Below are 27,957 nucleotides of genomic sequence, written 5' to 3' on the forward strand. Positions count from 1 at the left end.
AAGTAAGGAAGGGAAGAGTGGGAAGAAACTCACCCAGAATAGGTCACTGGCCATGGATTAATCATGAAGCAAAATTTATGAACAGTGGGTTTCAAGATTGCTTTTTCACCTACCACATCATTGAATCAATTCCTTAGCCTTTTTTCCATGCCCACAAAATTAATAGGCTTCAAACATTCCTACATATGGCCTGATGAGATTATTGCACCACTCAAATTGCAAACTCAAATCAACAGCTGTTACAACAATCTGCTAGCATCTGCTGCAGGGGTGTAAGACAAGCCAACAACCAGCACACAGAAAGCTGCCAACACAGGTTCTTTTGACCTGCTTTACTAAGGAAAGCAACGTTAAGGGGTTAACAATCTTACTTTAATCCAACATGGGAATATCATTCACTCAGCTTAGGGGGAAAAGCCAGCACCCTGAGCTTCAGAGCAAATAAACACAAATCAACAGATAGATTTCTGTCTGACAAAATCACAATATACAGTTACCAGAGAAGAATCAACATCTGGCTTTTCTTCAAAGCCAGGGAGCTCATAACAACGGCTGGCTGGCCTAGAGTCATGCACCACTCCTGCTGTGGCTCAGAGCTCCAAAAGAGAAAGCCAAACTCTGGGTTTATATATCTTGTTCAGGGTCAAAGGTGAGCCACACATGCGACTCACCCACGTGACCTAAAATTGTCACAAAAATGCAACTTAAACCCACGTGGTCTAAAAGTCTCTGATGTCACAAACATGTCACTCAAACCCATGTAAACTAGGCTTTCCCTTGAGGCAAGGAGATCATCAAGGACTCCTAATTTAATCAAGGAAACAAAGGCCAAACTCTTCAAGGGCACTTGGTTGAATAAGTGCTAGGAGCCCATCTTCACTGCCAATACAACTGCCAAATAGGTTACTGCTGCTTTTATACTGTCCTAAGGGACTCCACTGCTACCATATTTTCATAAAGACACTTATACTACATCAAAAAAATACCACTCAGCAGCTACCTCCTTATATAGTTATTTAATTCATTCTGTGTGCAAGTATGTCTGGTCTCTGCAAATAAGTCCTAAATTCCTAGAAGCAGGGACTGTATTTTATGTGTCTATCCCTAGAAGCCCTGAGCATGGTACCCTGTTTTATATTCAGTAAATATTTTTGGATTAATCAAGTCAGCCTTGAAGAAAACTCTGTTTACTCTAAGTTTTCCTAAGAAAGCTTTCTGAAATGAAAATTTCATTAAAGAGGGATACTTACTCTGAAAAGCCATGCTCCCCTAAAAGGGAAATCTTCTTATTCATCTGTGTGTCCAGTGAGGGAAGGTGATCAACAAGGTTATCTGCATTTTCAAAGACAAGATTCATTAAAAAAAAAGATTCACATACTTGAGGCACAATTCAGACAACAGCTGTGGCTTAATTAGAGTATTATCATTTGCATTACATAACAGCAAAGATGGTAGAAGCTAAGAGCTTTAGATTCAAAAACAGAATTTGTTCCTCTGGCCCAATTCAGGAAGATCATTCACCCATCCACAAAGTAATAATAACTTCATGGCAGCAGACCACAGTAAAGGATGGGGTATTAATAGTAATATTCAAGGAAATACTGTTAGAAAGAGTATTAATAATAATACTAATAACAGATGACATTCATAAAGTGCTTTAAGATTTGTAAACTACTTAATCCAAATGATCACATTTAATATTTCACATTTCATGACAGCCCTGTAATATTGTATTATTATTCCTTTCCTCATCTGTAAGATGAGCAAGGAAACACTCAAGCAGGTTAAGTGGCTTAGAGCTAGTAAAGTTTTAGAGAGAAGATTTGAACACTACTCTCTCCTGACTCCAAGCCCAGTGTCGCTTCCAATATACTCACTGCCGGGTGGTTTATCATATCCAACTTTAATTCCTGCTTCCAATGGACAAATCAACGGGAAGGATTAGGTAATAAGATTTGTAAAATTTGTTTCATCATAGCTATTGCCAAGAATCACAAATGCTGAAACTATAAAAGCAATTCAAATTAAAACAACTTTAATCCAATAGTTTAAACTATAAAATATTTTCTATTTCCCCCTATTTTGTCAACTGCAGAGAGTAATGCAAAAAATCACTTATGTAGGAGTACAAAGTCCTGAACTTCAGTCCTAACTCTAACACTAAATCATCAGGGGGCTTTAGGGCTACCCTCTCTCTGTCTCAGTTTCCTCAACAGTAAAATAAAGGAGTCACAATATGAAAACTCTAGCTCTTCAAATTCTTTAATGTTATTATTATTATGTAATATATCATGAATATGAAACATCCGAGTCAGTCCCAAAACTAGCTTGTAGTGAGGCTGAAAAATTATTATCTTAAGTCATTTTCAATTTGAATGAGCAGGTAAATATTCTGCTTAAGAGCTAAAGCATCATCTTTGTTATATTAAAGATTTCTAAAATCTCCTTTAAAATCCATAATCTTCAGAATCAATAAACCTGTTTTATCCAATATTTGTGCACTAAATATCAAGCCATTATCACCATGACCTGAAGTCACAAAAAAGGAAGCATTCTAATGTTGACCAAAAAGTAACTTCTTTGGCTTCAGGCCAAGAATATCAATCTTCTGTTATGGAAGGACAAAGTATCTCTTGGAATTTCATTTGATCTTTATCAGTTAATGTCTGAATACATCTCCAGATTGTAATAAAACAAAATATACCATACCAATGAAAACAGCAATTAAGGAGAACATAATGAAAAACATACATTTTTCTCTCTCTAGATTGTAAGCTATATTAATGCACTTCCTTTTGGTAATCTCCATTGTAACCAATCCAGTGTTTTATGCAAAGCAGACGCTCAACAAATACTTATCACTGAATAAATCCCTATCTAATTCTTCTCAACCAAACACAACTTGGTACAATAATTTCCACATTTCCTCTCTATTCATTTCAGTATACGTTTCCTGAACACCTACTACAAACAAGAGACAAGGGTAGGCACTAAGACAGAAACAAAAATAAATAAAGCACAGTCCCTGCCCTCAAAAAGCTTATAATCTATTAGCAAGAAATAAAAATAAATATAGCAGTATGAAAGTACACAAGTGGTACAAAGAACTATGAGAATTAACATTGTTTTCATCTCTCACACTTTACAATGCCTTTTTCCATCAAGAGCAGTCTTCCTGTGATCAGTTTCCCTACAGAATCCCAGTTTTCTTTCATTAAAAATTTAAGCTACAAACTCATGTCAAAGAACTGACTCGACAGGTCTACAGAGAAGAAACTAAGTCATGAACATGTTCTCCTTATCAGAGATTATATAAAATGCCTTTAAGAATTCACTCACATCATGTGCACAGGAAAAAAACTTGACCTGACCTATTGATGTATAAACAGCACTATGTGGATTATCGATGGCAACAAATCCGTATTCTAAAAGCAGTCGGTGGTTATCATGAGGGCCATAGCAGATGAACAGTTCTTCATATTTTTTGCAACTAGAAGTAGTCCTAATTTCATAACAATGAGTTTCCTCATTAAATGCTGCTTTTACCTACAAAGGAAAACAGATTAAAATCACACTTAAGAGACATGATTAATTTCAAAGTGGATAAATGGCTAAATTATATCAACTGACAAGCATTTATTAAGTACCTACTATGTGCTAAGCACTAATGATAAGGCAAAGATGAAAAAGACAAAAGTCCCCCTGCCTCTGAGGAGCTAACAATCTAGTGAATGTGGTGGTAGCTAGGTAGGACAACAGTGAGAGAGCTGGGTTTGGAGTCTGGAAGACCTGAGAATATCCAGGTTAAAATGTCTAACAGGCTGTCTGAGGTGGGAAAAAGACTAGGGCTGGATATATAGATATGAGAGTAATCATAGAGATTATTAAACCCATGTCATGTCAGGGAAAGACAGAGTCAGAGAGAGAGAATGAGAGAGACAGAGAGTATGTGTGTGAGTATGTGTGTGTGCGTGTGCGTGTTTAGAAGGAAGAAGTTGGGGACAATATATACTGATGATCCAGCAAAGGTGGCGAAGAAGTGATGAGACAGGTACACAGATTTGAGAGTAAAAATCAGAAGTAATCATGTCAAGTCAGGAGGAGGAGAGACAGAAAGAGCCAGAGGGAGAGAGAGAGGAAGAAGGAGAAAGAAAGGGGGAGAGAGAGGGAGGGAGAGAGTCTATATGTATGTACGTATGTATGTATGTATGTGTGTGTGTGTAAAGGAAAGAATTTAGGGACAGAAAACATACTGATGATCCAGCTGAGGCAGCTAAGAAGTGGTCAGATAGCTGGGAGGAGAACCAATAGAAAGCAGTATTATGAAATCCATAAAATTTGGATTACCCAAATATGAAGTTTTTTTTTTAAAAAAAGAACTGCAAACTGCAAATGTACACATAAGAGCATAGATTCATCACAAATCAATTTTCCATGCAGACTGGTAAAGATGAAAAAAACAGTCAACATTGGTAGGGATATGAGAACACTGGAACCATACACTATTGGTGGAGCTATGAATTAGCCCAACCATTCTGGATATCGCTTGGGAATTAGGCAAGAAGAGAGACTAAACTGCTCATTTATACCCTTTGAGCCAGCAGTTTCATTATGGGCCCTATCTATCCAAAGAAGTCAAAGACAGAAATAAAGGCCCAATTTATACCAAAATTTCACCACAGAATTCCTAGAACTAGTAATAAAATGGGTCCCTAACAACTGAAGAATGGCTGAAAAAAATTATGTTATATGAATGTAATAGAATGTTACTGTGTTCATTTGATAAACATGAACAAACCAGATTAACACAGAAAAATTTGTATGCACTGATGCAGGGCAAAATTTACAATTTAACAATACTCATGACTATAGTAATATATGTATGTGTGTGTGTATGTATATATATACACACACGCATATATATGTGTGTGTATATATATATATATATATATATATATATATATATATATGTATAAACATCACCAAAAGGAAGTCAAACTCTGAATAACTGACAAAGCAATGGGCTCAGAGAACAGATAACAAAACCTACCTCTCTCCCTTCATTTTATAGAGACAGGGGATTGCTAGGGCCGAGTATTGTATATATTGTCAGACAACTTCATAGCCCTGGGTGACTTTGCGTGGTTATTTTTCTTTGTCACAAAGGAAGGCTTGATTTGGAGGTTGAGGGAAACTGAAATAATTCTGATGTAAAGACAAAAGTTATCAACAAAATATTTGGGGGGCTTCGGGGGAGCTTTTTGGTCTGTTAAGACAGAAGCAGAAAAGGAAGTAAAATTTCTAAATAACTCCACCTCAGAAAAAGAAATTGAGCATGCCATCAATGAACTCCCTAGGAAAAAATCTCCAGGGCCAGATGGTTTTACCTGTGAATTCTATCAAACATTTAAAGAACAACTAATTCCAATACTTTGTAGACTATTTGGGAAAACAGGTGAAGAAGGAGTCCTACCAAATTCTTTTTATGACACAAATATGGTACTAATACCCAAAACAGGTAGAGTCAAAACAAAGAAAGAAAATTATAGACCAATTTCTCTAATGAATATTGATGCAAAAATCTTAAATAAAATATTAGCAAAAAGATTGCAGCAACTCATCACGAGAATAATACACTATGACCAGGTAGGATTTATTCCAGGAATGCAAGGCTGGTTCAGTATTAGGAAAACGATTAGCATAATTGACCATATCGACAACAAAACTAGCAGAAACCATATGATCATCTCAATAGACGCAGAAAAAGCCTTTGACAAAATACAACACCCATCCCTATTAAAAACACTAGAAAGCATAGGAATAAATGGAACCTTCCTTAAAATTATAAATAGCATCTACCTAAAACCATCAACAAGCATTATTTGTAATGGGGATAAGCTAGATGCATTCCCAATAAGATCAGGGGTGAAACAAGGATGTCCATTATCACCCCTACTATTCAATTTGGTACTAGAAACGTTAGCTGTAGCAATAAGAGAAGAAAAAGAAAGTGAAGGAATTAGAATAGGAAAAGAAGAAACTAAATTATCACTTTTTGCAGATGATATGATGATTTATTTAGAGAGTCCTAGAGAAACAAGTAAAAAACTACTTGAAATAATAAACAACTTTAGCAAAGTTGCAGGATATAAAATAAACCCACATAAATCCTCAGCATTCCTATACATTACTGACAAAGCCCAACAGCAAGAGATAGAGAAATTCCATTCAAAGTTACTGTAGACACTATAAAATATTTGGGAGTCTATTTGCCAAGACAAACCCAGGGCCTATATGAACATAACTATGAAACACTTTTCACACGAATTAAGTCAGATCTAAATAAATGGAAAAATATCAGTTGCTCATGGTTAGGCCGAGCTAATATAATAAAAATGACAATTTTACCTAAATTAATCTATCTATTCAGTGCCATACCAATTGAACTACCAAAAAATTATTTTACTGAGCTGGACAAAATTATAACAAAATTCATCTAGAAAAACAAGAGGTCTAGAATATTTAGGGTATTAATGAAAAGAAATGCTAGAGAAGGTGGCCTAGCCATATCAGATATGAAACTGTACTACAGAGAAGCAGTCATCAAAACTACCTGGTACTGGCTGAGAAACAGAGGTGTGGATCAGTGGAATAGGATAGCAATAAAGGATGGAGAAGTCAACAACTATAGCAATCTACTCTCTGATAAACCCAAAGAGGCCAGCTCGTGGGCTAACAATTCACTATTTCACAAAAACTGTTGGGAAAATTGGAAAATGGTAGGGCAGAAACTGGGCATAGACCAATATCTTACACCATATACCAAAATAAAGTCAAAACGGGTTCATGATTTAGGAGTAAAGCCTGATACTATAAGTAATTTGGGAGAGCAAGGAATAGTTTACTTATCAGATTTATGGAAAAGAAAAGAATTCATGACCCAACAAGAGATAGAGAGCATTACAAAATGCAAAATGGATAATTTTGATTATGTTAAATTGAAAGGGTTTTGTACAAAAAAAGCCAATGCAACAAAAATATATAGGAAATACATAGGAATATATAGGAATATATTCCAAATATATAGGAATACAAGCCATTCCCCAATTGAGAAATGGTCAAAGGATATGAACAGACAGTTTTCAGAGAAAGAAATTAAAGCTATCTATAGGCATATGAAAAAATGCTCAAAATCACTACTGATTAGAGAAATGCAAATCAAAACAACTCTTAGATACCACATCTCTCCTGTCAGATTGGCTAAAATAACAAAACAGGAAAATGATAAATGCTGGAGAGGATGTGGGAAAATTGGAACATTGTTACATTGCTGGTGGAGTTGTGAGATGATCCAGCCATTTTGGAGAGTAATTTGGAACTACTCCCAAAGGGCCACAGGAATGTTCATACCCTTTGACCCAGCAATACCACTTCTAGGGTTGTATCCCAAAGAAGTCACACAAGCAGGAAAAGGACGCATATGTACAAAAATATTTATAGCGGCTCTTTTTGTGGTAGCTAAGAATTGCAAATCAAAGGGATGCCCATCAATTGGGGAATGGCTGAACAAGCTGTGGTATATGAAGGTAATGGAATTTATTGTGCCATAAGAAATGGGGATGATACGGACTTCATAACAACCTGGAAAAACCTACACGACATAAGGCTGAGTGAACGGAGCAGAGCCAGGAGAACGTTGTACACAACCACAGATATATGGATTCCGTGAGGACCAACCCTGACAGACTTCACTCTCCTCAGCAACACAAGGTGCAAGGACAACTCCAAAGGACTCATGATGGAGAATGCTATCTACATCCAGAGAAAGAACTATGAAGTTTGAATGCAGACTGAGGCACATTTCATGCTTGCCTTTTTCTCTTCTCTTTTGTTTTTGGTTTTTTTTTTGGTTCTGTTTCTTCTTTCTCACGATTCATTCCATTGGTCATAATTCTTCTCCGCAACTGGACTAGTGTATAAATTAATTCAATACGAAGTTATACGTGGTAGTTATATGAGATTCCATGCCATCTTGGGGAGGGAGAGGGGAGGAAGAGGAGAAAATCTGGAACTCAAAATTATGTATTACCGTCTGTTGTAAACTAAAAATAAAAAAAAAAAAGACAGAAGCAGACTCATAGATCTGATTTTGTGTTTTAACCCTAAATGCACAGCTATAATAAGAACGCTGGTAGATGTCGTTTCTCAGGTATAGAAAAAAAATGAAGAAAAAGTTCTATTTCTTGCTTCAACATGCAAGTTATGCTGTTAGGTTTAAAAGCAGCTACAGATTTTGGGCAAATGTTCATCGCTTATGGGTAGCAAATATGAAGAAATATACTGAGAAAAAGAAAAAAAAAACCTTGTTCTACAGACTAAGGAGTAGGTATAAGAAAGGGAATTTTCCTTAAGTGAAAAGAATCTTATGCTTAACAACAGATTCCCAGACCAGAAAGGAAACTGAGGAACATAGTTAAGAGTTCTTTTTAAGAACACCTCAGGCCTAAAACATGTGGACAAGAAATTTGGACCTTAGTTGGGCTCTCAACAAAAAAATTGAAGGGCAGCACATTCTTGGTTCGCTCCATCACAGGGATGGAACACAAAGATACCACTAACTTAAGTAAAAATGAAATATACTCCAATGAATGCAAAGTCACAAAGTACTTTACTCAGCCCCTACTAGGTTCACAGCATCTGTAGTATTAATGTAATCAAAGATCTTCCCCACCCATTCAATAGGCCTTAGGTGGGTCTAGGTGGGAAAGCTTGATTATCTTTCTTTGTAAGTAGGCCTAAAGCCCCCACTTACTAGGTACTAAGCCCATTCCAGCATGAAGCCCTCAGGGCCCTAGGGAGAGTTGCTAAGACCAGAGCCAATGGTATGGGCACTGAGTTCTAGTCAATCAGAGACCTGAGTTCTAGCCAATCAGATGCTGGCTAGGATTGTATATAAGGAGAGCCCAGAACTGAGAGCAGCAGAATCTGCAGAGCTACAGGAGAAGGAGCAGGAACTCAGAGTCGATGGAGCTGCAGAGAGTGGAAACCAGGGGACTGTGGAGACTAGAGAACTGAGGGAGGGAGAGAACTCAAGCAAGCAGACAGTTAGGATTCCTGAGTGTTTAGAGAGAAGGCCCTAGCAGGAGGGAAGGTTACAGGATGACTTGGTTCCTTGCTAAAATACTGTGTTATAATTTCTTTGTTGCTACATTGAGGTGGACTTACTGGTTTTGTAATATAATTACTGCTATATCAAATTGGAGCAGCTGGTCTTGGGATTTTATCCTCTGGAGTCTAAATAAATGTTCCACTTCCTCTGCCTTCTATATAGAGAGTTTTTCATACTTTGCAATTCTGAACCATACAGGCATGTTCATGGTCATCCTCGAGGTCATGAATCTTGCCTTACTGATACAGCATCTTTCTGCACTGATCTTCTCTAGTAGACATTTGACATCTTCAACACTTGTACTGACAGTCTTAACTCTCCTCTACTCAAGGTTATTATGTTCTTCCAAAATTGTATTGAGAAGACCCATTCATGAGTTAGTCTATTTGTAGTCATAGAATTTCAAAGAATTTCAATTAGAGGCATCTAATAAATCATTTAGTCTAACCCCCTCATGCTACAGCTGAGAAAACTAAGTTCACATACATATATACATTATATATAACTACATAAACTTATTACATTCACCAATGAATATCTGTGAAGACACAGAAAGTTCACAGCTTCCTCTCCCAAACAGGACTTTTCTGATTATTAACAGGCCCCTTTCACAAGGTGGTCTAAGATTCTGCTTCCCTTTCTCCACCATCTAGCTACTGTGCCACTAAAAATCATTTCACTGGCCGGCCTCTGTCACAGATCATCAGCTCCTTAGCTGGAGACTTTAGCATACCCATCTGCTTAACCCTGCAGTCTAAGCTACATGTACACTAACCCTTGATCACTACAGCATCTACGACTATAAAGGGAATAGAACAAGGAGGAGAATTGACTTATAATTCTGTCTCATGATTAACAAGCTCAAAATGAATCTGGGCAATTAAATTCAATCAACATTTGTCAAGCAATTCCTATGAGTAAAGCACTATACTAGATACTGGAGATACAGATATAAAACAACCAAGTGAAAATGTCCAGTTAAAAATACGGAACAGGATCAAAAGGGAGAGATTGGAGCTATAAAGATATGGCATCAAATACAAATTGCTCTTCTTAAAGAGTTTAATGGTAAAAATAAGGAGAGATATAGGATAGCACGAGAAGAGAGAAGGGTCAAAGGAAGGTTTTGTGTGTTTGTTTTTAAGATTATTAGTGATTATTTCTTCTCAAATAACCTTATTTTTACTTATTTGTGTACGTGGTATATTGACCCAGTAAAAAGTAATTTCTATGAGGGCAGAAAAAGTTTACCTTCCGTCTCTGTATCCCTCCTCCCTGTTACAGTGCCATGAACATAGTTGATATATATTGATAACAGTTGAACATACTGATAAATCTAATAATACTAATATAACTGAAATCAAAATGACATCTACTATTTGCCTGGCACTGTGCTAAAGTACTTTACAAATATTATCTCATTTGAACTAAATGGTGAAAAGACCTAAGCATATTTGTAGACATCAGGGAATTAAGACAAGAAGAAACTAAAGATGAGAAAGAATGTCAAGCAAGTTCCCAAGGAAGACAGAAGGGGGTGTGAAGGAGAATTGCCAATGAAGATGTAAAAAAAGATTCTGATTTGTGGAGGAAAGGATGAAAAGAATCACACAAGAGATGGCCTTGATTTTCTCAATAAAGTAGGAGTCAAAGTCATCTGCTAGGCAAAAGGAGGATGGCATAGGCACTTAATAAATTCGTGTTGATTGATTTTTGATTCTATCTGCCACACGAAGTCAAATTCTACGTGCATGTTGGTCTTCCTCATAAAAAGCAAAATGTATTTCTTACCTGAACCCTTGGACTGTGATTCAACAGATCTAAATATGGAGCTAAAGCATACACATCTGGCTCTGCCGAAAGACACTCCTTCCGTGCTTGTTTCATGTACACTGTTCTGGTGTTAATGGTACACCAAGCCCAAAGAAAAGCATTATAGTGAAAAATGTGTTCCACATCCTCAGTAAATAAAGACTGGAGGGAAGAAAAGAACCTTCTGGAAGAAACGAACAACTCCTGAACTTGTGTCCTCTGTTCCTGGGCTTTCATTTTTAAAGGTGTAGGTAAAAGTCTCACCACTCTAGGTTCTAAACAAACGAGACAAGTATAGGTTTTTGGTAAAACATCCAGGTAGGGCTTCCAGGGAGACTTGTTTCCTGCATGTTTTTCTGAAATCAAAAAGGCACACAGGGCCAGCAAGGGAGATATAGGAGGCGTCCACCTATTTAAAAATAAAGATTTTGAAAAATCAATTAGTTTTTCTATAAAATGTGAAATAGGCTAATGCTCTAATTTCAATATGTTCCTTCACTTAACAGAATCTATTCCCTCCTAGAAACCACTCCCCTTCACTTGAAGTGACACAGAATGGGCCACCCTGGTAGTATGTATTCATACCACGGCATCAATCAAGGCTCATGAGGACATGTCAGGGTTTGGTTCATTGTACAAGGCCCTCTTCTCAGAAGAGGATTTGTTGTTTAGTCGTTTTAGTCGCATCCAACTCTTCATGACCCCATTTGGGGTTTTCTTGGCAAAGATACTGTAGTGGTTTGCTATTTCTTTCTCCAGCTCACTTTACAGATGAGGAAACTGAAGCAAACAAGGTTAAGTGACTTGCCCAGGGTCACACAGCTAGTAATTGTCTGAGACTGGATTTGAACGCAGGTCTTCCTGACTCCAGTTCTGGCATTCTATCCGCTGAGCCACCTAGCTGCCCAGAAAAGCACGGGTCATTCATATGTACACCTGACTCCTCTACAGCCTTTGCAGAATTTCAGGCCCAACCAAATATAAGGGATGTAGGGGGGAAAAATTGACAAACAGCAACTATAACCTTTTGCTGTTGTCTTTCCGGCCACCCCTCATTCTCTAGATTTCACCACCATAACTCAGCTGCCTTCTCCCTCACCCTTGTGGGCCTCTTCATCCACTGGTAAACTGTTCCTGGAAGCTTCATTTTAGAGAAAGGCACAGACCAGCCATTCCTTATCTTCCACACTTTCCCACCATGGCACCAGCAACTCCTTCTATGCCCTATCCCACAATTTGCAGCTCTCCTTTTATATGTTGTCTTTCTATGTTAGAATGTAAGCTCCTTGAGAAGGCAGGAACTGTCATTTCTGCTTGTATTTATATCCCTAGTACTTAGCAGAGTGCCTGGCACATAGTAGGCACTTAATAAATGCTTCCTGACTGACACAAGCAGATAGTGATGGATGTCAGTAATGTCATCCCTGAATACAAAGGACAAGCCCCACTGGGTTAGTAGCATGGACTCCTTCTCTCAGCTTGAGTGATATAGCTCTTACTTGTTGTGGCCTCCATGTGTGAGGTTATGAGTATGTAACCTCCACCAAGTATAATAGTTGAGTGATATTGGCATCTACTATTACCTTTCGTATAAACAGTGAACCCCTAAAACACATGCATACACTCCCTTCTCAAGGCTTCAGGCAACACATTCTCAGCTCTCAACCTCCTGATTGTCAAATAAAGACAATAACTTCCTCTCTCCCACTATCAAATACATATTTCTTTGCCTTACTTGAAGCTGAAATCTGAAATCAAATCCTTCCCGGACTTAAGCCTTGAGAAATACTCTGCCATAACCCTGTACTTTAAACTGAAGGGTGGGAGTGGATTATATTTGAATAAGACAAGCCTAATATTTGTAGGTAAACCCTTTGTTCAGAGTTCAAGGGGGCAAAGACTGTATTTCAACATACTTCATGTGTAAGGATCAAAAATCACCTGTTTAATCAAATCATAATTATGTATCTGAAATGTGTCTGAAATAGGACTTATAATAACGTCTGACTCCAAGAATGACCCCATATTCACTAAGCATGCTGTCTTGCTATACAGAAGTTTTAGTGCAAGTTTAAGCTACACTAAGATTTTTGGGACATTCTATAATAAATGAGTTATTAATAGCAATGACTAATATGGTACATAATAAATGCATTCCATTTGTATGAGTAAATATAAACCCTGCTTCAAGTGCTGCTTCCATAGAGACTATAACTATTGTTACTATTAAGAGTCAAATGAAATGTTTAAAAAAGTAATCTCTATTGATAATTTTGAAGCTGAAAAATATCTTGATATGAAATGTACATTCCTCTGAAGTCAGGGAGATTGTACTATACAGTTTATTTTAGAAAGGCTGTCTCTTGTGATTACTGAAAAAGGATAAATCTAGCTTATAAAAATTTAACTATTATCCTCATGAGAAATAATTCTAAAATTTGTAATAAACTTTAATTAGTATCTGGAATGAACCAAATAGAACAGAAGTTTTTCCAGACAAGGAATTATCTACCAATACACTGAGAGTCTGAAGAACTTTGGCTGGGAACTTTCACAGAGACAAAGTATTATAAATAATACACACACACATACACATACTGAGATATATACACACACATGCACATTTACATATATAATTACTTGCATATGTTTATTATAGATTTCACTTCTTAATAAATTTTATATATTTGGTAATTTTGGTATTTAAATGCAGAAAAATTAATGTTTACTATTAGGAAAGGAGGTTTCCTTTTAATTAATATTTAATGTACTATGGTGGGGACTAGAGTTAACCAATGAGAAAGCACAAGTCTATAAAATAGAAAGATATTCTTTATTCGTATATCTTAATTGCTTTAGAACTTGGGATGGGGGGAGAGGGCCTGAGCTAAGATGGTGGAGAAAATGTAGGGATTTGCCCGAGTTCTCCCCTAACACCCCCAAACACCTTTAAATAACACCTTAAAACAAATTCCAGAGTGGTAGAACCCACAAAAAGACAGGATGAAACAATTTTCCAGCACAAGACAACTTGGAAGGTAGGCAGGAAGGTCAGCACCTGAGTGACCAGCAATAAACATTGGGGGTTACTGAATCAGTAGCAACAATGGCAGTTTCCAGACCTCTCAGCCCACAGACAGTAAGTGGGTCAGACAATGGTCAGAAGGAGGTTACAGAGATTCCTTTGCTGGGACTGGAGCAGGACTCTGTTGTATTGCTCATACTTGGATCTGGGTCTCAGTCTGAGGATGAGGAGGAGCACCAGTACACCAGGGCTTGCAGTAGCAGAGCAGCTGGGTCACAGCTCCAGGGTGGAAAAGAGTACTTATGGTTGTTCACAGACCAGAGAACAGTCCAGGAGAGTAGTAAACACACCTCTCCTTAGATTACATCACCTTGGAAGAACCAAAAACTTATATGTCCCAGAATAATCTCCAAAAACATCTGCGTAAAAACCCTGAAGCTTGAGAGGGTGGCCCCTAGACTCTAAAAGCAGATTCTCACTTTAACATAGAGTTAAAAGTTGAGAAATGGGTTAGCAAAATGAGCAAACAGTAGAAAAAGATCCTCACTGTACAAAATTACTATGGTGAGAGGGAAGATAAAAACACAAACTCAGAAGACAACAAAGTCAAGACACCTACACCCAAAGCCTCAAAGGAAAATATGAGTTGGTTTCAGGCCATGGAAAAGCTCAAAAAGGATTTTAAAAATCAATTAAGAGAGGTAAAGGAAAAACTGGGAACAGAAATGAGAGTGATTCAAGAAAACCACGAAAAACAAGTCAGCAGCTTGGTAAAGGGGACACAACAAAAGTACTTAAGAAAATAACAACTTAAAAAACAGAATAGGCCAAATGGCAAAAGAGGCACAAAAATCCCACAAAGAGAAGAATGTCTTGAAAAGAAAAATTGGCCAAAAGGAAAAAGAGGCACAAAAATTCACTGAAGAAAAAAAAACTCCTTAAAAAGTAGAATTGGCCAAATGGAAAAGGAGGTACAAAAGCTCACTGAATAAAATAATTGCTTAAAAATCAGAATTAGGCAAGTGGAAGTTAATGACTTTATGAGACATCAAGAAACAATAGAACAGAATCACAACAATGAAAAATAGATGAAAATTTGAAATATCTCATTGGAAAAACAACTGACCTGGAAAATAGATCCAGGAGAGAAAATTTAAGAATTATTGGACTACCTGAAAGCCACCATCCAAAAAAAGAGCCTAGACATCATCTTTCAAGAAAATGCTTCATTTCTAAAATATGTAGAGAATTGAGTCAAATTTATAAAAATACAAATCATTCTCCAATTGATAAATGGTCAAACAATATGAACAGGTAGTTTTCAGAGGAAGAAATTAAAACTACTGTCATGAGAAAATGCTTGAAATCACTATTGATTAGGGAAATGCAAATTAAAACAACTCTGAGTTAACACTTCTCATCTATCAGATTAGCTAATATGAAGAAAAGGAAAATGATAAATGCTGGAGAAGATGTAGGAAAATTGAGACACTAATGCATTATTGGTGGAGTTGTGAACTGATGCAACTATTCTGGAGAACAATTTGGAACTATGCCCAAAGGTGACTAAACTGTGCATACCCTTTGATTCAGCAATACCACTACTAGGTCTATATTCCAAAGAGATCATTAAAAAAGGAAAAAAAGGACCTCATGTACAAAAATATTTATAGCAGCTCTTTTTGTGGTGGCAAAGAGTTGGAAATTGAGGGGATGCCCATCATTGGGGAATGGCTGAACAAGGTGTAATATAAGAATGTAATGGAATACTACTGTTCTATAAGAAATGATTGGGTCTCACCCAGTGGTAGCTGGCAGCACTTGTAGGCTACCTTGGACATACCCCTTTTCTTTATCCCCTCCCTTCCCCGGCTCTAAATTCTCAGACTAGGATGGTGTGCAGCCTCAGATTAAACAAAAATGGAAGAAATTGCTGCTTGTCATTGACAATGGCTCAGAAATGTACAAAGCTGGCTTTGCTAGGGATAATGTTCCTCAAGCTGTATTCTCCTCCATTGTTGGATGCCCAAGACACCAGGGTGTCATGGTGGGAACAGGGCAGAAAGACAGTTATGTTGGTGATAAGGCCCAGAGCAAGAGAGGTATCCTGACTCTGAAATACCTCACTGAACATGGCATGACATGAGATGCCATAGTTTAGAAAACCTTGCATTACACCTTTTACAACAAGCTTTGTGTAGCTCCTGAGGAACACCCTGTTCTGCTTACAGAAGTTCCCCTAACCCCTAAGGCCAACAGAGATGACACAGCTCATGTTTGAGACCTTCAACACCCTAGCCATGTATTCAGGCTGTGTTATCTCTGTATGCCTCTGGTTGTACCACCAGTATTGTGATGGACTCTGGTGATGGTGTCACCCACACTGTGGCCACTACGAAGGTTATGTCTTTCCCCATGCCATCCTTTGTCTGGATCTAGCTGGCCATGACCTGGACTACCTCATGAAGATACTGACAGAAAGAGGTTACAGCTTCATGGCCACAGCTGAAAAGGAAATTGTTCATGACATCAAGGAGATGATGTGCTATGTTGCCCTGGACTTTGGGCAGGAGATGGCCACTGCTGCTTCCTCCTCTCTTCTCTGGAGAAGAGCTATGAGCTTCCAGATGGCCAGGTGATCACCACTGGCAACAAGAAGTTCAGGTGTCCCGAGGCCCTCTTCTAGCCATCCTTCCTGGGTATAGAATCCTGCAGCATTCATGAGACCACTTTCAATTCTATCAAGAACTGTGATGTTGATATCTAAAAGGATCTATATGCCAGCACAGCATTGTCTGGTGGTACTACCATGTTGACAGAATGCAGAAAGAAATCACAGCCCTGGCACCTAGCACAATGAAAATTAAGATCATTGCTTCCTGAACGTAAGTATTCCGTCTGGATTGGTGGCTCTATTCTGACATCTCTCTCCACCTTCCAGCAGATGTGGATCAGCAAGAAGGAATATGATGAATCCGGCCCACCCACTGTCCATCGCAAATGCTTCTAAATGGACTGCTAGCAGATGTGTAGCGTTTGCTGCATGAGTATTCACAAAGTAAAAATTTGCCCTGGCAAATATATACCTCATGTTAGCCTCGTGAAACTAGAATAAATCTTCTTTGAAAAGAAACTTGTCCTTTGGGGAAGTTTGTATCTGATATTAGACAAATATCTGCACTTTTTAGATTGTTAAACTGTTGCTGATTTGACCTTGTATTCAAGTTAACAGTAGTTCCCTTGGTGTACATTTTAGCATACCTTGTACATATCTTTGAGCTAAACCCTAATACAGGTCACCTCATTTTGACAGGTAAAGCTAAGAGTTAACTACTATAGAGAATCGACCTGATAATATGGCAATATAGTATCTGGCAGGCTGATTCAACAGCTGTGCAGTGTAGTTCTATAAAGTATCAGGTCTGTACAGGGTAGCTAAAGGTCAGATTTCCAGCATCTAAAAGAGCTGACTTGCAGAATTTCCCTCCTAAAGCTGGCAAGAGTTTATTAAATGTGTTACACCTTGCCACCACCCTAGCAGGAACGCATACTGAATCAGGAATCAGGGTTTTTTTTCTTAACCCACTGTTTTCCCCCAATGTCATGGGGCTAAGTTACTCAACCCTGAGTTGCAAAAAAGTTTGCATTTACAACTTGTAAATTTGTGCGTCTAGTTAATTTATGTAAGATTTTTGTACATTGCCTTAATGTTCTCACAATACAGAAGAATACCAAAATTTGGGCATGGTAATGCCCAACATATCATTGTGTAAGGAAAAATAAAAGTGCTGCAAGTAAACTGAAAAAAAAAAAAGAAAAAAAGAAATGACGAACAGGCAGATTTCAGAAAGACCTGGAAAGACTTATATGAACTGATGCTTATTGAAGTGAGCAGAACCAGAACATGGTACATAGCAACAGCAAGACTGTGCAATGATTAATTGTGGTTCTGATTCTTTTTGGCAACATGACTAATGTGGAAATATGTTTAGCATGATTATACATGTATAATCTACATAAGATTGTTTGCTGTCTTGGGGAGGTAGGATGATAGGGGATGGGGGAATGGGAGAAAAAGGTGGAACTGAAAATTTTACAAAATTGAATATTGAAAACTACCTTTGCACGTAATTGGAAAAAAAAATAAAATACTATTAAGAAAAAAGAAAGTATCAAGGAAAACTGCCCTGATATTCTAGAACCAGAGGGCAAAACAGAAATTAAAAGAATCCACTAATTACCTCCTGAAAGAGATCCCAAATGAAAACTCTCAGGAATATTATAGTTAAATTCCAGAGCTCTCAGGTCAAGGAGGAAAAATAGCAAGCAGCCAAAAAGAAACAATTCAAATACTGTGGAGTCACACTCAGAAGAACACAAGATTTAACAGTTTGTACATTAAGGGATCAGAGGTCTTGAAATATGATATTCCAGAGGGCAAAAGAACTAGGATTAAAACAAAGAATCACCTACCCAGCAAAAGTGAGTCTTCTGGGAGAAAAAAAAAATGGATATTTAATGAAATAGAGGACTTTCAAGCATTCCTGATGAAAAGACCAGAGCTGAACAGAAAATCTGACTTTCAAATACGAGATAAAAGAAAAGCATAAAAAGGTAAACAGGAAAGAGAAATCATCAGGGATTCGATAAGGTTACATTTTTTACATTCCTATATGGGAAAACAAAACTTGCAATTCCTAAAAACTTTCTCTTTATTAAGGCAGTTGGAAAGAGTATACATAGAAGAGGGCATGGGTGTGGCCTGAATAGGATGGGATGATTATTTTAAAAAATAAAATTAAGGGGTGAAAAAGGAGGGTACTGGGAGAAGGGGAAAAGGAGATGAAGAATGGGGTAAATTATCTGATATAAAAGAAGTGCAAAAGTGCTTTTACAGTGGAGGGGAAAATAGGGAATGTAGGTGTGAGCATGGGAATGTTACTCTCATTGGACCTGGCTCAAAGAGGGAATAATATACACACTCAGTTGGGTATGGAAAGTAGGAGGGAAAGGGGAAAAGGGGGTGGGGGTGGGGGGCTGACAGATTAGGGGGGGTAAAAGTCAGAAGCAAAACACTTTTGAGGAGGGATAGAGTGAAAAAAGAGTGTAGGATAAACAGAAAATAGGATGGAGGAGAATACATAGTAATCATAACTGTAAAAAAATTATATCAAATTTCTCTGACGAAGCCCTCATTTCTCAAATAAATAGAGAATTGAGTCAAATTTATAAAAATAAGAGCCATTCCTCAATTGATAAATGGTGAAAGATACGAACAGGCAGTTTTCAGATGAAGTAATCAAAGCTATCTATAATCATATGAAAAAATGCTATAAATCACTATAGATTAGAGAAATGCAAATTAGAACAACTTTGAGGTACCACACCTAGCAGATCAGCTAGTATGACAGAAAAGGAAAATGACAAATGTGGGAAGGGATGTGGGAGAATTGAGACACAAATGCATCGTAGATGACATTGTATACTGATTCAACCATTCTGTAGAGCAATTTGGAACTATGCCCAAAGGGCTATAAAATAATGCATACTCTTTGACAGAGCAATAACAATACTAGGTCTGTATCCCAAAAGAGATAAAAAACGAAAAGGAAAAGAACCTATATGTACAAAAATTATCATTTCTTCTAGGCCAAATAAGCCCAGATTCCTCACTACTTCAAGAGTGCTTCAAATCTGTTAAAGGCTTCAAGGAACTGTAAAGCTCAGTAGCAAGTAAAAGAACCTCAAACAATTTCAGCTGAATGTGGGGTCAGAAGAACTGGGTTTGACTTGAGCAAGTCACTCTGGGCAGCAAGGAGGCGAAGTGGATAGAGTACCGGGACTGGAGTCAGGTAGACTTATCTTCCTGAGTTCAAATCTGGCCTCAGGCACTTCCTAGCTATGCGACCTTGGGCAAGTCACTTAACCCCTTTACCTCAGTTTCCTCATCTGTAAAATGAGCTGGAGAAGGAAATGGCAAGTATCTTTGATTAAAAAAAAAAAAAACCCAGCTGGGGTTGGGGCCACAAAGAGTGAGAAACAACTGAACAAGTCACTTTGTGAGCCTCAATTCCTCATCTGTAAAATGTATTAGATGGGGCTCTATGGCCTCTTTCATCTCTAAATCTAGGATCCTTAGAACAAACTGCCAGGAAACATCATAATTTTATAATTTTTTTTATAATCACATTTTATAATTACAACTTAATGTTGTCAAGAGCAGTCCAATTTGTCAAATTTTGTAACCTGACAGCTATTAAGCCTTATTAGGAATACCAACTATTAAGAATTATCATAAAAAACAAAACTTTCACTATGGGAATGTATGTATTATTACTTACTTAGTAATGTAATCTCCCAAGTAGCTTTTAATTACAGTGTCTGTAGTGAGCAGGCACTTCTCAGGCAATGAAATAATCAGCTCTCCTGGCTTGCAAAAAAGAAACAAATTTAAAATCCCTCCTTCAAGAAAAATTAACTGCAAAAGAAAGTCATTCAAATGCACAGCCCTATCATTTAAGAGATCTCACAGAACCAACATAACTGGGTTAGAAGCCTACTTTTAAAGAGCCCATCTGTCACTCTATGAGATGTCAAGTTTTCTTTCTCTTCATTTTGATTTTACAGGCCAAGTAACCAGCAGAACCTGGACGTGGTAAAGGCTCCTTGCATGAAATAGATTAGTTAACTTTTTTCCAGTGAGAATTCAATTCTACACATGTGTTAAGTGCCAAGATATTTTATTAAATCTTATGCAGATACAAAAATAATTAAGCTAATGAAGAAACTATTCCCTACCCTCAGGGAGCTAACAGTTTAGTTGGGGGAGACAGGGAAAGTACACAAATCATTAAAATAACAATTAGAACAGGCCTAAATAAAAAAATACAATTTTCCTTTTGATATTTATAAGCCCAGAGTGAAGGGACTTTAGAAGTCATTTAATATAACAGTCTGTAATCCCATGAGAAGGATGGTGGGCTGCCAGGTCCTGGGACCCTCAGCTAGCATGGGCTTAGCACAATCCTCCAGAGGGAAATGGACATGGAGGCCCAGGAAGTAGCTACCAACCTGGGATGTGTCGTTTATGGAATGGCCCTGTCTCAGGCAAGAAAAGGGCCAGTGGAAAAAGCCACAACCCATGGGCCATAGGTAGGACCCAGTTACCTTCTCAACTAGAAGCTCAGAATTCATGGCTTTGGCACATGCCCATAACGGACAATGGTTGCTGCCCAGCTAGACAGTGAGGCCTCCCTATAATTTTAGCTTCAAAATGCCTAATGCCTGGATAGTTCCTCACTTCCCCTTGACACCAAGAAAGTGAAGTGACTACTAAGAAGCAGAATATGAGTATGGGGCATAGTCTAGGCTGATTTCCTTGAACCTCAGCTTCTCTAAACTCTGAACAGAGACTCTGATCAGGGCCTTCCCAGATAAGCCCTCCCCAGATTCCTGCAATCTCCATAAGGTCTTTTTGAAAGCAGTTAAGAGTCTGGACTGTTGCTCAATCCCGTCTCTATCAGGTATGGAAAGATGGAGCCTGTTATCCTGGATCCCTCCCCACATTCAATGTGAACAGATTTTGACTGGAGCCTTCCCTGACCAATAGGAAGTGAAGATCCATTTGGTCGGGGGGGGGGGGGGGGAGGGCCTCAGATCCTCCAGCCTTATTCTCACTTTAAAGGGAGGGGCTCCTGTGAAGCAGGTCAGAGGGATGAGAGGAGAGCCTTGGCCTCTTGCTCCCTGGAGGCCACCTCTTCTTTCTTCCTCATCATCGCCAGTTCTTCAGTAGGCATGGACTCAGCAAAGCCCATAGGACCCCAGGAGGGGAATGGACATGGAGGCCAGGGCAGCAGTATCCCCACAACCCAGAGATAATTCTGTCCAAGTGAATAGATTTTTCCACGACCATTAGAAGATACAAAAGACATGGCTCCTGCCCACTGTGACGTTAGGAGCCTGACTACAAGAGTACCTGCACCATTCCTTCTCCTTCCCCATCCCAACTCCCCCTTCCCCTTTTACGTGATATAAGTATCCCAAACAGGCTTCTGAGATCATAAAGATGAGGAGGGCAGAGGCCAGTCTTACCTGTCTCCTCCAAACAGCAAGTGACAGAGCACCTGCTCACCTCTCAACTTCCCTCCACACACCCTCAACAAAAGCTCTTCCCCAAATCTCAGCCTGGGGACACTGGCTGGTAACAACTGTCAGGCTCAGGACAGTAGTCTGTGGCCTGCAGAATTCAGGACACCAGTCAATAAACAGCTACAGGGAGCCCCCTCTATCTACCATCCCTCGTCCCCCCTCCAAGGATAACTATTCTTGCCTCTTCAAAGGGAATAACAGAACTCTCTTTAAGTTCCTACTGTTATTGCAGGGAGGGCCCCATTTTGGACCAGGGACCCCAATGCCCTAGAGCAGGGAGCTGAAGCCATACTATGTCTCCAAAGGAAAATGGATGATAGGCAGGGGCTCTTTGGAATCAATCCAACAACAAGCCCATCATCATGTGAACACAATGAGAAGGCTACTGCTTATTCTGAATATGGCAAGTAAGATCAAGTATGCAACAGGACTGCCCTAGGGAGAAACGTGCCATGTTATTTTCAGATCTGTTCCCCTGCCTATGATTCTTACTGACCGTTCTTCAATATACAAACATTAAGTATAACTGTAAAAAAATGAACTTAAAAATACAGAGAAATAATTTGATTTAAACTATAAAACAGAAGAGTACAATCTATAATTAGTTGTTTCTTTCTCCCCAAGAATTCAAGGGTGGGGGAAGCCAGTACCAACCTGCAAGGATTGTACAGCCATAAGTCCTCTTCCTGTACCTAAAACAAGAAGGATATTAAAAAAAAGACAGAATTGCATTAGTTTATTTTATTGCCTCAGTACTATCATTCTAAAAGCTAAAAATGCACAAAATACTATTTTAAAAGTTTATAAGACTTTTTTAAGCTCATAAAAGGTAGGGAATGGGCCTTATTTAATTCTGTACAGGGCTCAGCATCTAACAAATCCTCTTCTTGATACACTCCTCTTCAGGCTGTGACACTGCTGTCTCCTGGTTCTCCTCTAACCTAACTACTCTTTCTCTGTCTCTTCCGCTTGATCCTCATTCATGTCAAGCAAAGGAGACAGAGAAGGAGTAGTCAGACAGGTAGGAAGAAAACCAAACAGAGCAAAAAGCAAAAGTTCCATGCCTGGAACTTTCTGGAAGTAGTAGAATGACAGAGGCAGTAGTCAGGGAAAGGGGGAAAAAAAGGAAGTAGGCAAAGCAATAGCTTCTTTTGAAAAGGAGATGGGGGCAGCTAGGTGGCACAGTGAGTACAGCACGAGCCCTGGAGTCAGGAGGACCTGAGTTCAAATCTGACCTCAGACACTGGACACATGTACTAGCTGTGTGACCTTGGGCAAGTCACTTAACCCCAATTGCCCTGCCTTTCCCCCTCCAAAAAAAAAAAAAGAATTGAAAGTGAAAAGGAGGAGATGACCAGAAAGTGAACTTCCTTTAGCATCAGTCAACTGGCAATTAAGTGCCTACTATGTGCCAGGAACTGTGCTAAACACTAAAGATACAAAGGTGGGAAAAAAGACCCCTGCCTTCAAGGAGCTCAGTCTAATGGAGGAAACAACATGCAAGCAACTATGTACAAACAAGATAAATACAAATGTGTGTGTGTGTGTGTGTGTGTGTGTGTGTGTGTGATGTGTGTGTGTGATGTGTGTGTGTGTGAGAGAGAGAGAGAGAGAGAGACAAACTAGAGGCAGTCTCAAAGGGTCTCAAAGTCACTAAGATTAAGGACAGAGCAAGGCTTCTTGCCAAAAAGAAGATTTAAGATGAACCTTTAAGGAAGTAAAGGAAACTAAGAGACAGAGATGAGGGGAAAGAGAGTTCTCCACATGGTGATAGCCCTGGGGACAGAGTGGGGAGTGTGGGGAGAGGGAAGGGAAAGACAGTGAAGAGCTATGAATGTTATTTATAAATCACAGCCTCAGAGTTGCTGCGGCTGAGAAGTTAAGTCACTTGTTCATGTTTTCAGTATATCAAGGACCAGGCTTGAATCCAGAGGTACCTGCCTCCAAAACCAACTTTCTATGTGTAATGCATGTTTAAAAAGCCTCTCCTACAGCAGATATAAAAACCTGCTATTATTTAGAAACTTTAGAAAAACAGACAAGATAGGAATTACAGTTGAGTTGTCATTGTCATGAGAACATGTGTTTTTGCCATTGATCTATGAGATAAACTATGAAGAAGACAGAAAGAAGGTGATGAGAAACTTTATTCTTACTACCTGTCACCTGCTATTTGATGAAGAAACATTATAAAGAGAATTTTATGTGGAGTGAGTCTGGAGTGGGACTATTAAGAATGATGGATTGCCTGGAAAGACCTACATGATCTGATGATGAGTGAGCGGAGCAGAACCAGGAGAACATTGTACACGACCATAGACACATTGATTCTATGATGACTAACTTCGATAGACTTGACTCTTCTCAGCAATACAAGACTCAAAGACAGCTCCAAAGGACTCATGATGGAAAGGGCTATCTACATCCAGAGAAAGAAGTATGGAGTCTGAATGTAGATTGAGGCAAACTATTGTGCTCTCCTTTTTGGGGGGTTTTGCTTCTTCTTTCTCATGATTCATTCCATTGGTCATAACTCTTCTTTATAACTTGACTACCGTGTAAATAAGTTTAGTGCAAAGGTACATATAGAAGATATATCAGATTCCATGCCGTCTTGGGGGGGAGGGGGGAAGGGAAGAAAATGGGAACTCAAAAACATGCAGAACTGAGTGTTGTAAACTAAAAATAAAAAATCTTAATTTAAAAAAAAGAATGATGGATTGAGAAAAACTGCAGAGAGACTGCTTTCCTGTCATGGCTAGAGAGAAAGGAAAGAAGACAGAGAGAAAGAGAAGGGAGAGGGTTTCATTATTGATGGAACTTTTTTAACCTTTATCTCATAAAGAGAATGAACAGTGTTACTGCAGACAGTTCTTTGTTATCCCAAATGTGTCCTCAGAAATGAAATGGAACTGCTATTGACTGTGAGGGTTTGAGGTCATTCTTGCATTACTGTAATAATTCTCTGTCTTGGTTATTGAATCATTGTTATTAAAATTATTGTGCATGTAATTTATTATTTATTTAACCCTAGGTGATTAAAGTATTTATTACTGATTAATGATTTCATTATTATTAAAATTACTGAGTATGCTATTTATTATTTATTTAACTCTATGAAATTAAAGGATTTATCATATAGAGATGTAGCTAGTATTGGGAAAGGTTTCTCCAGTTTATTAAATCAATAATATTTGCTTAATTTTATTAATTCATGAGAAAATACTCAAACATGACCCTGGATTACCAAAGAGCTTGAGATAGGAAGATAAAATATGAGGATGAAACAAATAGTAGGCTGAAGGGTGACTTATAAGTGACTGGGGCAGACCCCCAAATCCTTGGATATAATGATAGGAAGACTATATAACACCAGAGGTGTCCAACTTAGAGCCAGCACCAAGTGGGTCCGAACCAGATTAAATTGTAATTAAGAAATGTTTAACAAAATAAATAAAAATACAATATAACACAGATAAATCTAGTTTTCTAAGTCAATATGACCCTTCGGAGTTAGTTTCTATTTGTATCTGACACCACTGGATTATACTATGTTGCTTTTCTCATGCTGAAAATGAATGAATGAATGAACTTCCAAATTCTTTCAATTACATTTTTTAAATGTAATGTTTTAGAATGGAAAAACACCAACCAACATTCTCCTCTATGTTAATGGTTCTACAATCTCCCCAATATTGATATCCCATCCAACAAAATGGACTGCTACCAATCCATGCCCACAACCCAATACTTATGTCCCCCCATTACTCAGCTCCAGAGGAGCCACCAAAAATACTGGGCAACTTCCTCTTATTCTCTGGACCACACAGGCTATCCGGGGTTTTTACAGGCTCTCACTATGTAACTGGCCCATCCTTTTTTCTGCTCATACATTTCTCTGCAAAATCCTTTATACCACCTTTCCAGCTCTAAATTCTAGACTCTATGAAAAATATTCCTTGAAGTTTCTGATATCATGCCTTATATCAGCAAGTCCTTGATAAAAAAAAAATGTTGACTAAACAGGGCTAAGTACAGAGATATGAAGCAAGCCACTAGACATCTTTCTCTAGGATTATAACTGCTCAGATAACCTTCAGACTCAAACAGCTGTAATTATACCTAAGTGAATTATTATCCAGCCCACAATGTTTTCATTTTGCCTGTTATCAGTCTTTGTTACACATCTTCCCTTAAATCAATAGATTCATTTTCTCTAGCATCCTGCAGAGAGCAGTATAAGGTATAACAAGCATGACTTGTTCTTAGTGAAATCAGCCTCGCTTCAGTTTCTTTGAGTTCACGTTATTTGCTGAAGCAGACAAGACTTGAAGAATAACAAATATCCATATAAATCCAAAGAATCCCTCGCCTTTGTGCATTTTAAATTGATGGGCATAATGAGCTAGGCCTCACTCAGGCTAGTCACTGGGTAGTTTGGGTCTGAAATGACAATGAAATGCATTCGTAATCCATCTAACAGTTAACAAAAGGAGCTTTATTTAGCCATAGCACAACAAGGACACTCAGAGAAGAGGAGGGATATTCATCCAAGACAAAGCAGTGACTCAGCTATGTGGTTTCCTAGAGTTGTAATGTTTATGGTCTAAGGTCTGAAGCCTCAGAGAAAAATTCCATCCCCTCCAAGGACTGTTTTGTACCCAACTGACCAGGAAGCTATGTCAATGGCCAGAGCCTAAGTCCTCTCAGACAATCAGATCTCAAGGACACAGTTTGAATAGCGTTTAAGGAAGAAATCTAATCTAAAACAGTCTGATTTGCATTGTATGGAGGGAGAGGGAAGACAGAGAAGATGCAGACAGGGAACCTAAGACAGAGCTCCCACCACAATACTCATTAACTATGATTCATGATAAAGGGGACAATGGGCATTGGCTCCACTCCCAAGAAAATTAACTGAAGTTATAGAGAATCTATAAACACCCCAGGCAACAAAATAAAGCTTCATTCCATCCCATCCAACCCCAGATCAGGTCCATGGCCTACCTATCTTGCCATCTAGTCTGCCACTACCACCTTCAATCCAACTCTCAAAGGAAGAGCCCCAAGCACCCTAAGCATGAATATAACCTAGGCGACAGTCCTCGTCCTTCTCATCTGTCTCTCCACCTCTTGGAATCAGTTTCCAGGGATTTAACTATTGTCCCTTTCACATGATTCCCAAGTCTTTATAACTAGCCCTCCTCTCTTTCCTGAGCATCTATCCTGTATCTCCATCACCATCTAGATCTTCCATAGTCATTTCAAGCTCAACATGTCCAAAAGATAACTCATTATCTTTCCCCCTAAACCTACCCTCTTCCCAACTTCTCTCTTTCTATAATTCTTCCAGTCATGCAGGTTCTCAATCTAGAAGTCATCCTTGATTCTTCTTTCTAGGCATCTAGATGGTAGAGCAGAAAAAGTGCTGGGCCTGGAGTCAGGAGATCTGAGTTCAAACCTGGCCTCAGATATTTACTAGCTGTGTGACTTTGGTCAAGTCGCTTAACTTCTGCTTTAGTTTCCTCAACTATAAAATAGGGATAATACAGCATCTACTTCCTAGCAGTGCTGTGAGGAGAAAATGAAATTTTATTTGAAAAGTGCTTAGTACAGTGCCTGGAACACAGCAGGTACCATATAAATACTAGTTATTATTATTTTCTCTCATCTCCATCTACAGTCAGTTGCTCAATCTTGTCACCTCTACTTCTTCTATATCCCTCATATATCACCAGTTATCCTCACCCACATACCAACCAACCACCCTGGTTCAGGTCCTCCTCATCATTCCCCTGGACAC

At 38.5% G+C, this 27,957-nt stretch overlaps 1 protein-coding gene and 1 pseudogene across 1 annotated transcript in view; one reads left to right on the forward strand and one right to left on the reverse strand.

Annotated features, from left to right (window-relative positions):
* The window catches only part of SETD4 (SET domain containing 4), a 39,196-nt gene that overhangs the window by 3,535 nt on the left and 7,704 nt on the right, over positions 1-27,957 (reverse strand). The window contains exons 4-8 of the mRNA XM_036745461.1: positions 22,809-22,846; positions 20,348-20,436; positions 10,961-11,390; positions 3,372-3,546; positions 1,251-1,332 (exon numbers count right to left, since the gene is read on the reverse strand). Of these exons, the coding sequence (XP_036601356.1) occupies positions 1,251-1,332; positions 3,372-3,546; positions 10,961-11,390; positions 20,348-20,436; positions 22,809-22,846 (814 nt within the window). The remainder of the gene's footprint in view (positions 1-1,250; positions 1,333-3,371; positions 3,547-10,960; positions 11,391-20,347; positions 20,437-22,808; positions 22,847-27,957) is intronic.
* On the forward strand, positions 15,949-17,016 carry LOC118838226 (annotated as a pseudogene).

The sequence above is a fragment of the Trichosurus vulpecula genome, chromosome 2 (assembly GCF_011100635.1).
Source record: "Trichosurus vulpecula isolate mTriVul1 chromosome 2, mTriVul1.pri, whole genome shotgun sequence".
NCBI lineage: Eukaryota > Metazoa > Chordata > Mammalia > Diprotodontia > Phalangeridae > Trichosurus > Trichosurus vulpecula.